This window comes from Copidosoma floridanum, unplaced genomic scaffold (assembly GCF_036245765.1).
Source record: "Copidosoma floridanum isolate Cflo_tuat_1 unplaced genomic scaffold, Cflo_Japanese_pri ptg000006l, whole genome shotgun sequence".
In the NCBI taxonomy this organism is placed as follows: domain Eukaryota; kingdom Metazoa; phylum Arthropoda; class Insecta; order Hymenoptera; family Encyrtidae; genus Copidosoma; species Copidosoma floridanum.
Window position 1 is genome coordinate 22450196 of NW_028321883.1, and position 11703 is coordinate 22461898.

Below are 11703 nucleotides of genomic sequence, written 5' to 3' on the forward strand. Positions count from 1 at the left end.
GCTTGATTTTGGATTCATGCATTGATACACTAAATGTCCGAGGAATGGTATTACTAAAAAGAAAATAAACCAGCAATTTATGAAACATAGTTTATTTACACCGTAATCTACATCATAAATAATCACAAGGTGTGGTAAAAACGTGGAGAAACAAAACCGTCAGTCTGCTCCGAGCTGACGTAGTATTTGTCCTCCATCATAAAAATAGTGAACCTCTACAAAGAAGAAGAAGAATAAATAAAAGTAAAGTCTTATCATCTGCGATCCCATGTCCTTGGACTTGATGAATATTCACGAGAAGGCAGCACCCTCGTGTGCAGGATACCCTTGGAAGTGCTGTGGCTGCTCGGGCTGATGGGGATAATGTTGTTGCTGCTCTATGTGGGTCGATGCCTCCGAGTGCAACTGATGGTGGTGGTGATGGTGGGACTCGCCGGCCTCGTGGGCGTAGGTGCCGCTCGAGTGGTCGTTCTTACCGGTCATGTGGACGTCCGCGTGAAAGCCGTCCTTGTCCGCCCGGTAGCTGACCACGCGCACCCGGCCACCCGGCTCCGCTATGCTGTACACGCCGGTCACGCTGCTACCTGCGTGGAATCAAATGCGCGAGTTGCATCGGGAATCCAAAGTTGTTGCTTGTTGCGTGAAAGCGAGATTGGCGGCCGTTAACGAGGAAGGAGGAGGATGAGGTGAGGATTTTACTTTCTAGATCTAACGGGTGTACAATGGTGGGAGGACGAGTGCTTTGTATTACTGCCTTTGTGGTTGAGTTATTGCGTTCGGCTGTTTGCGTTTCGAGGTGGGGCAGCTGATGCGCGGGCGTTGCCCGATACGCAGTGATACGGCTGATTCTTATCCCCCGCGAACGGGAATTTTAATGCGAGCGGAAATTTAAATCTTATAATTTCGCGCGCTGTTGCTTTTTTTTTTTTTTACTAGTATTCCGATGGATAACGCAGTTTTACCGGCGTGATTGATGAGAAAACTAATTATTGCGCGTGAAATGAATTATGGAAGAGGGCCTTCTGGGTGGGCTGTCGTTCCAATCAAGACCGGAAGTTTGTGACTAAAATTTATATCCTTGACCTTAGGATTGTTAAAAAATTTTGACTGCCGAAAGGTTAAAACGTATTGAGTTAATTAGTTTCATTGTTTTTTTGCTATTTTTCTGGTCATTTGACAGTGATATGTTTATGGGTGCGTGGTTATACGCGTGTCATACAGATTTAAACTTTAGATTTTGTCATTCGCTGAGCTAAAGCTTAAATAAACTTTACATCAAGTAGTCAGTAGATAAATATCCTTAATCACAAATTAAAGGATAGTTATGTAATTGTGGCTTCCATTGCATGTTGAATTGTACTGAATTGAAACAATTAAGATCTTCTATTGATTAAAATTTTCAGCGAAACAGTTTTTAAATAGGCTCTACGTAATGAATGATAAAAATAAGCAAAGCATTTGTTAATAAATCAAGTGTAATTTAGTAAAACTGTGTATTACACGTGTTCTTGGGTATAAATTGGTTATAAGGGCCCTCTGTTTTTCGGTAACACTTCTAAAATTTTAATTCATCATTAAAAAAAACAAAAAAATGACTTAACAAAAAAATCATCTTAAATCATAATGAACCCTCCACTATTTAATCGATGGTCTTCCTGTACCGGACTTAGAGTCAATGTTGGGATCAAGAATCATCTGGCTAGCCTAACTATAGCTGGATAAATAACGAGGAAAAGCAAGAAAATAGACATTTTTCGTTTTTAGCATCCAATTTCAGAAGAAATCATAAAAGAGCTCGTTTGTCGTAGCCGAGAATGGAAGTCAAAAAGCGACCAGATAGGACACGCGTAAACACTAAACGGTCGACGCACGTGCGTATGCCAGTTGGCACTTTAACGGCGGCGACCGTGAATACAACTACTCCTAGTTTCTACGTACGAGAAAGCAAGTGCACTATTAGCGGGAGGCTAAGAAAAAAAAAAAAAAAAAAAAAAATGACACCTTGGCAACGACCGTTTAAAGACTTCAGGTGTTCACGCGTTGCGTTTACATGGTACCATACCATCGCGTATCTCCTTCTGGCTGTGAAAGTCGCCCGTGTGATGATCCTCGACGCCGTACGAGAATTCGTACTTGGGATGAGCCACGTAGTCCATGACGTAACTTGGCTCGTGGCTGCGGTGATGGAGCTCGTTGTGCTCGTTGTGGTGGTCATGGTGGTGGTGGTGTGGCTCGATGTATGGGATTTTCACCTCAAACTCCGGGCCCTCGACCGGCCCGTGGAAATGCATGTACGAGTTCGCCACGTGGTGGTGATGATCAAAGTGGTGATGGTGGTCCTCGTGCTCCTCGTGGTGGTGTTCTTTGTGCTCCTCGTGGTGGTGATGGTGATGGGGCTCCCCAACTGATACGAGTCCTGACTGGCTCTTCTGTGCCAGTGTGACGAGCAGGATCATTGTGACCGTGTGCCTCATCGTCTGAAATAATGTTTATTATTCAACAGAGTTCAAAAAATCCTTCATTAATAATTTTTCATTTGTCCATCTGAAGTTTAAATCCACGTGTTTTATAACAGATCTTTCATTCTAAAGCCTTAATATCTAGTCTTAATTTTTTAACTTACTGAACATATTTTTGTACTTTGGAAAAATATTTTTCTATGCAACAGATTATTGTTGTTTACATTACTGCGTGCTTACTTGATTTATGTTATCAATAAACAAGAAAATAGAAAAATTAACAATGAATTTCATAAAAATAATGTAACTTACGATTTATAAATATTTAAAAAAATGATTTTTTTTTTATTTTCATTACTCATCGAACACTTGGAGGTATTCATCATCGAATTTAATTGATTTTTTAATTTCCCATAACGATACATAATACATTTATCTGTTACTTTTTATTTTAATTAAAGAGTCAGTTCGCACATGCCAACGGCACGGCAACATGTCAAAAAATAATCATGAAAAGACTCCCCTGGAGAGTTTCAATTTCAATTTGTTAAAACATACAACGAAAAAAAGTTAAATATCGAGTAACCAATTTAATTTGTTGCCTAGCAAAAAGGAGGGCAAACTGCTCGCATTTCCAGATCCACGTTGGGGATCATTTGAACAGCGGCACGTAAAACAGGCAAGGCCATAATTGCGAGCCAAGCGTACTTCGCCCGCAAGTGAGATTCGATCTGCCCGAGGCTTTTGATTGTATCCTCGAATGAAATAGTTGTTTTGTATTGCAGTGTATGGCATTGTATTTTGGGGAACGTTCGTTATCGACCCTATTTGCAGTACTCAGGCTTTCAAATGTCAAAGATATCAAGTGAACATTTGGTATTCCTTCCGTGGCTGTTTCCACACGATATGTAAATTTTTTTTTTAACAACATTTTTTTTTTTTTTTCCTATCAATTAATTAGTTAACGCATGTATTTATTAACAAAAAATTATTGATCTAGTTTACAATATACAACGCTTCTTTCCACTCCTGCACAGATAATTCAGAATTATTATTATTATGTATGGTAAATAAAAACTAAGTATTGTTTGAAAATTAATGTTAAAAGATGAATGGAAAAGTAAAAAAGATAAATTATATTTAAAATAAAAAAATAATGAAATAAATTAACTGCTTTTAATTGCAAGTAAAAATAAACAAAATTTGTAATTTACCACTATGTTCAACAATAAAAATATTTAGATTAACGATCCAACGATTTTTTTTATGCTTCATAGTTAAGCTAACAAAACTTTTTTTCCCGTGAGTTTGGGAAACTTTTCACACAGCAATCCCCATCCCCTATTCTAGAGAGATTCACCCCCTGGATCTTGCAGACCTTTTCCTGCATATTGCACGAAATATTTCCGCACTCGTGGAATCGATTGGCATTTGTAGTTGTTGGTATTGGTAACTTGGACCACTCGTACGCGTCAATCATAATTTGTGAGGAAATCTTTTTTTCACTCTGTGACGTAAATACCACATCATAAGAAACCCATCGCACGTATGATTTATGTGATCAATGCTAATCAGATAAGACTTTGTAAACATAAAGTAATTTTTTATCTCGAAACTCGTACGTTACAGGTGATATGTTATTAGGTGAAACGTCAAATCATCTTAACCACGGCACTTTTCTAGATCCGTAACAACATTTCATGAATAAACAGTTATGTCAAACACAGTTTGTTTGAACCCAGCAATATCCATTGGTACAACAAAATCGAATCATACTACAGTAAAAAAAGGAAAATTATTGCTAATTGTTTTAAATGGAAAGTTTTAAATGCTTAGACCCATGAGTGTAATTGATGAGAGTAAAACGGGAAATTGTTCCTCATTTTATAAATAGCCTACAGATATGCCTGCTAGTCTCATCCAACTAATCGTAAGATGATTCTACTTTATACGGATGGTACACACGGTAGTGAAAGTGGTACTACTACTACAGACTGTAGATCAAAAGAACAAGTAATTTCTCTGCCTTATCGAGATAAAAGTTGTTCATTAATTTACACTTGGATCATTTCCTAATATAACACTTCAAAGAATATACAGTTCAAGTGAAAAAGCTTAAGTATAATAAAAATTATAGTGACGGTAATAACTCTAATTTTAAACGTCATCGTCAATACTCTATAGTCCACAGTTCACCACACAAACAACTAATATCCTTGCAATGATTTGTAAAAACAACCAAATCCAAGTGCACTAGGAAAGATATTTAAAGAAAATTATCATATTAAAAAAAAACTCGCACTTTCCTCTCGTTCGACTAAATTAAAAAAAAAAACTCGCCACACGGTATACCTTGGCTGTCATCTTTCGAACGGAACAACTGACGGGGGCTGAGCAACGGCAACTGCAGCCACCAAAGCGGTTCCTCTATCCTTTTATACGGATCCTCGGATAGACCAGTCACGTGCACACGCGTTTTCCGCATACGCGTGAAATCCATCTTCACCGGGTGCTGGCGAGAGAGGGGAGAGCACCGCCTCCCGCTCGTCGGGACCCTTTTACTTTTTTTCACCCAATTGCAATAACACTCTTCTTCCTTCCGAGTCTTGCCGATTTTATGCATCCTCTCCGCGAGCGATTACGCGTTTTACAATCGAAAGCTCGCCGCCGGGGCAGCTCCGTGACTTTCATTCAGCCAAGGATGTACACGTGTGTAAATGTCGGTACGACTGGTTTTCATGGAAATTGCCGCTGGCCGGTCTCTCCGTTAATTAGAAACGAGAGCCAACAAGTATAGGCGTTGGAGAGCGAAGCGGCTTGTCCGATTGCCACGATAAATCAATTTGAGTGTATCACTCGTTCGTGCGCAAGTAGGTTTTGGTCCAACCGAAGTGGGTCGGGTTCGCAAGTTTCCCTCGTTTTTACAAAAAATTCGGGGCAACGAGGTCAATTTCCGAGTTTTTTAGTTATGGTCTCGTTGGTGCTCACCAAGTGTACCCCAAATTTCAAGGTGTACAATTACAATGGAACTGAGGGGGAATCTCATCGTTGCCAGAGTGGGAAAGGGGAAAGTGTTGAATATTTTATTACCATGAATGTCTAACTCCAGCGTTATTCTGATAAAGTTCATAACGATGCTACTGTCATTTTCTCATAAGATAAAAACCAATGTTGTCTCGTAAGGGCTTACAATGAGTCTCAAAATGTCTCCGAAAAAACGAGATTCACGAGTTGTATTATTTTTTTAAGTAAACGTTTTAAACGGAGGTTAAGCGTGAAATTACCTCTCTTTGGAGATCAAACATCAGAACTAGATTTTTCCGGCTCTTTTGTTTGAGCTGCAGTAATGGGGCTTCATGCAAACTACAAGAGGGAGCCGGGCGCTTCGTCTCTTTGGAATTAAAAACAAACTGGCGACCGGCAAGAATACCTATCCTTATCCTTTGTAATGTCTGGCCAAGAAGAATTTACTATCTGGGTTCAAGTAACTGGATAAAAAAAATTAGACCATTACATTATTTTAAATCTGTTAGTCGTAATGTTACACATTTTTTGTACTGACTGTAAAGGTCTACAAAGTAGCATGCAACGTTTTAACAATTTTATTTTAACAGCTTCAAGGACTTTTGAAAAGGTTGTGTCAAAGTTCCATAGAAACATTTTATAAATATCGAAACTGTCCGCTGATTTTTGTGACTACAAATTACCTCTCAAATCCTAACAGATTTATTAGCACGTGTTTATGTTGCCGATTGCTGGGGATCACCATACGAATTACATCCATCGCGAGGAACTATACTGTTTTACAATACTCTTACAAATGTTCAAACGAATACAGAAAAATAATGCGCTACCAAAGTTATAACATATTGTCATGTACCAAAAACCTACGGTTAAGGTATGTTGTCCAGACGATAATCTAAAGGAATTCCTACTATTAACCTGGAAAGTAACACATAAAGAATTTAGAAACAGTAACAAGAAAAAATCACGCAGTGAAACCATTTAATATTTTTAAAATTTTTCGAGGATTTCATGGAAAATGATCCAAAAATAACGTTTTTTAATATGAAATTAGGGCGTGTAAGATTTACATTTGGTAAAGGAATAATAAGCTGTTCCTACAAGAATAAATTTCATCCTGCAGTAATTTTATGATTCACTCATGTAATACCGTACACTTTTCAAGTCATGGAAAATGTTTTTTTTTAAGTCTCTCCCGTTTATTGTTAGCCAAATTTTTAGAAAAAAAAAAATTTTGTCTTTGGACAGGAAAAAAAACAAGAACAAAAAGTTGTGAAATAGGATGTGAATAAAAAAAAAAAAAAGTAACATGAGACCGGCAGCCAAGCAGAAATAAAAATTGGAGCGCGTATTGTTTCTCCAACTACGCGCCAGCTTATTTTCCTCCTTCCAGCCCCTGCTCAAAAAGTTCGAAACTCTGTAGCAAATAAATACTGCCAGTGCAAGCGCACGTGTGTCCATCCACCTAATCCGGAAAATAAAATCCTGAGCTTTACTTCCTTCCTCTGCCACGACAGCGCGTTATGTAGACGACACGAAGCTAGGCATGTACGGATCTTTTGCTTCTTTTTTCTTCCCTTTCTTTTTTTTTTTTTTTTTTTCCCCGACGTGCCACGAATAGCGAATATTGCGCGCGATTGAAAATCAAGTTGGCCCGCGCTCGTAGGTGAAGTTTCAAATGGACGCATGTGTACATTTGTTAGCGAAACAATCGATTGCCAGTCGGTTGATAAGGTATTCGATTCTTCTTCCTATGTTACATGCATGGAAGTGTTGGGTCTCGCTTTATTTCCTCTTTGAAAAAACGTTTTTACATCCATGCATGCATGCATATATATACGTATGCGCGCTCACGTGCTCGTAAACGGAAGTGTTTTTTTCCTCAACCGAACGGCATATAATAGTAAAAGTGTGTTATGGTGGGTTTCGGTAATTCTGGCACGCGAGTCAGCTTGAGCGCGTACATCGTGTATCACGTATGGATCGCACTCCATTTCCACTTGTTTATGCCGAGTGCGAACCATCATTAATGAAGAATGTAAAAGCAGGCTATTATTTTTCATACTAACTAGGTGAAAGTTTTTTGAATAAAGAGCTAGTTTTGATGATGCAATTCATTAGTATTTTTGTATAACAAGTACCATCTCTGTCTCTGCAATCAGACATTAGTTCGGATTGATTGGAATATCATGGATTGAAGCATTGGTGACACAGCAATATAGCGATTCATATAGTTGGATGATGTTAGAAGATCTGATACAATAACTGTTTTGTAGAAAAAAATTTGAATATTTGTATTTTACTAAGAAACCCATCAATTAACTACAAGACAAACTTAAATCGTATAAACTGCTCCAAATTTAGCTATACGAACACAATAATTTATCACTAATGTCAACGTGGTGAGAAAAAGAACTTTGTTTTACAATCTGTTAATCTAGATTTTTCATAAATTCATCATAGTTGTTTATAATTCGTCAGAGCTTACATTTTCTTAGTGGGAGTAGATGTTATTACTTATACCCAATTATTTATCCTTTATAAGATAAGTAATTAAAACTAATTCATACTCAATTAACATCGAAAAAAGTGTAATTGGACATTTTTACATTTTAAAAACAAATTTAACATAACTTTATTGGTAAAAAATATATAATCCTTCGATTGAATTTTACCTTTTTGGATTGATGAAATAAAACAATTTTTTTGTGACAAAAATGTTTATAATAAGTTACAGAGGAAGGCAGTATTATTACGTTGCCCTTCACACTCTTTTTTATGTACTTATTTCAAATAAAAAGATTTAGATTTCCAGTGTACGAGGGGTAATGAGATTACAAGCTGATGTGCCAATCTATAACTTGTCTTACCTTACTTGTCTGTTTCTACTTCATTTTGAATACCATATATAGGACCCTATTAGAAGGTTTCCCTTACGGTGAATAAAAATTAAAACTAAAAATGAAGAAAAAATTAAATATATAAATAAAACTGACAGTATACGAGGGGTAATGAGATTACAAGCTGATGTGCCCATCTATGGCTTGTCTTACCTTACTTGCCTGTTTCTACTTCATTTCGAAAACAATGAAATACTAGGTTAGGACCCTACACAGACGGTTTTTCCTTACGGTGAATAAAAATTAAAACTAAAAATGAAAACATTTAAATTATATAAACAAAACTGAATAAATTGGCTTATATTTATTAACCTTAACATGGAAAATAATTATTTATCGTATGCATGATTGATAAAAGTGGAGATACAAATAGTGTATTTTTTGTAAGAGCTGTTATGATTCAATAGTTTATTTCCCTGCTTTTGTAAACTATGTGCACAGTAAAACTGTTTTTTCACTTTTGAAATGTTTATTTAAATCAATAATTTATAGAAAAAGACAAATGAATCGGATGAATTGGAAAAAGGAAACCAGACGGTTTTAAATCAAGATTTCGAAAAAAAGTCTTATTTTTTCTGAAAATTTATTTAATAAAGTGATAAAAATGTTATGTGGCCCTAATAATGGGAAATTTAAGGATGGAATTATACTAGAAGACGTGAGAGATGGAAGAGTGAAAAGATGGCTAAAATGAAACTGCACAATTTATGAATTGTATACCCATCAACTCGTTCTTCAACATATTTCTTACCTTATACAACTTCTAATTATTACTCTTTGTTCTCTCTTTAGACAAAATAATAACCAGCATGGCAACTGCGATGAATCTTGAAAAAATTTGTCTGACAAAATTTTATTAATAATTATTCTATGACCTCGACTTTTACTAACAGTTCCATACTCACCTAACTGAAACTTCCAATACATCGGATTCCGTCAGCGAAATTTAAATATATTCGAGATATGGTAGGCTTAGCTGTATAATACGACGTAGTGTGCACTGTACGTGGCGTAGCTATAGGTTGGCTTTTCTGGGTTCAGAGTAATCGTCAAGTAGACCCCCTATCCTCTTTTTTAGAGTTATATACACGACTACTGCGCAGACCCTAATATCAACCGATTGAGAATTACTCTTGAAAAAAATTGAAAAAAAAAAAAAATGTCAACTCTGTGAAATCTGGGGGCCTGCACACAATACGACTGTCGAAGCACCAACGAGTGCAAGCTTTTGACGCTCAAATCAAACAGTGGAGTGTGAAAAAAAGAAAAATCAGCATGGATATGAAGAAAAAGAGCCAGAGACGTGCATATACATATACATATACGTAGAGTAAAAAACGCCACAGCTCCAGGCAATTCGAGTGCAAATTGCAGCACACAGTCGAAGTGGGTCGGCCGGTACAGTTTCTGCGGCGCGAGCTCTGCAGCCCGGCACTTCACGGTAAAACGAATTCCCGAAGGAGCTGCCCAGCGCCGACCGATTGCCCATAGTTTTTCTTCCTGTCCGTGTCTCACGGTCTTGACTAACTATTCCGCCTCCTCCTTGGGAAATAGCCTCGCACTTTGCTGACACTACCCGTGCCGTATCTGCCGGTTCCAATAAGAAAGATTGCCGTTTAATAGGTCCGCTCGGATAAGGGCTGTATATATGTTTAACTGAACTCCGAGTGTACCAATCCATTCATGCGGCGTTGTTGTGATCTTACAGTTTTTGCTGAAAAATTATTGTTTATCTGAGCTGGCTCATTTTCTTGTTTATTTTAATTTCCTTTACGGAACACATCGTAATCAACAACCATGTATCGTCAGTTTTTAATAATTTATCGTTTAAGTTTCGCTTTTTTCTTTCTCTCGACTATACGATTATTAGAATTTAAAACTTGGACCTTTAGTGGTTGTGAAATGATTTGTAATTACGAAAATTTATAGATATGCTTTAACATTGCTGAGGCTAACCAAAAGTTGTCCAACTTTACGATGAAAATGTTATTTCAATATTTTGCACATAGCGAAAAGAAAAAAAAAAAAAGGATGAGTCAAGAAAATCAACTTGTATGTATTTTTAATTAATTTTTTTCTTAATCACTACTTTTATGTAACAGATGGATATCGAATACCTCCGTTTGCTATTCCTTACTTTTAAACTTTCATTATTTTACTTAAAATGTAAATATTGTGGAGCAACGCTTAGATAAGACAACATTTTTATGAAGCATTCAGACTGTTATTAAAATCTAACATCTTTTCCGTGTTAACATGTATTAATTAATACATGCGTTAACTGAAAAATTTATCAAATTTTTGATAATACTTTCATTATACTCTTTAACGCTCAGGGTTATACCCAACCAACGTGACCAAACATACGAAATGAATTAAAGTGATAATACACACCACTTGTACTATAACATATGGGCTTACATAATTGTAGTGCCATTCATACAAAGAAATATAATTTTAAGAAGAAAGCCATCGTTATCATCGATGGTTTTTAAATCGTACCATATTTTTTCTTCCTTCACTTCTGGTAAGTAAATCGTTTTTTTTTTGGTTTGTTGTGTCATATATACTTATGTACTTTTATAGGACTTTTTTGTAATTAAACTGTATTTTGATATCACTTTTTTTTATTTCTGCAATGCTATTTAGAAAAATAACAACAATAGCCCACTGGGCACACTATTTTGCGATTAATGACAACCAAACGTCAAAAGCAATCACTGCGAGTGCACCAACGTCAAAGGGAGTGAGATTATTTCTCACCAATGAAAAGTGTAAATAGTTATAGCGATCTAGTAGTTGCGGGGAAAAAAAATTCAGGCTTGAGCTTGTCCAAACGAACTAATTGCAAAACTCATTTGACGCTCAAAGCAGAATCAGAACAAACATGTGCTTCCACTCTCTTTTGCACCTCGCATCATTGTTGCCTCGTACTACTGTTTACTGTCACACGAGTGCAGGATGCACGGGACATCTCTCTTTCTCCTGCCCCTCCTGTTATCTTTCTATTCAGCTCGACTTTTTCCTTTGTATCTGCTTCTTCAAAGCAGCCTACCTAGTTGGCAAACTTTGTGAAAAATGTCATACTGATAAGACTCACAAGCACGTGCAAGAGAGAGTAAAGAATATTATTGTTATGCGAGAGCAACAAAATGGGGATTCGTCGAATGTACAGCTTATTGTGATCCAAAAGATTTTGTAATACTACAGTTGCATAAAATAAATCCTGCTTTGGTATTTCCACTAACAATAGCTCACTACATTATTTAAAAAAAATTGAGGAAAATCCAAGAAATTATAAAAAATGTTTGTATCTTTGT

At 36.6% G+C, this 11703-nt stretch overlaps 1 protein-coding gene across 1 annotated transcript; it reads right to left on the reverse strand.

Annotated features, from left to right (window-relative positions):
- Positions 1 to 291: 291 nt before the first annotated feature.
- Positions 292 to 2474, reverse strand: LOC106637388 (uncharacterized). Its single transcript, XM_014350157.2, has 2 exons — positions 2063 to 2474; positions 292 to 584 (listed from the first exon to the last, which is right to left on the reverse strand). Exons 1-2 carry the CDS (start codon positions 2472 to 2474, stop codon positions 292 to 294), a joined length of 705 nt encoding a protein of 234 aa, XP_014205643.2.
- Positions 2475 to 11703: the final 9229 nt, after the last annotated feature.

Coding starts and splice junctions, on each gene's coding strand:
- LOC106637388 (XM_014350157.2), bottom strand. CDS start 2,474: ATGAGGCACACGGTCACAATGATCCTGCTCGTCACACTGGCACAGAAG. Junction 585..2,062: donor CCAGAAGGAGATACGCGATG/GTATGGTACCAT, acceptor GATTCCACGCAG/GTAGCAGCGTGACCGGCGTG.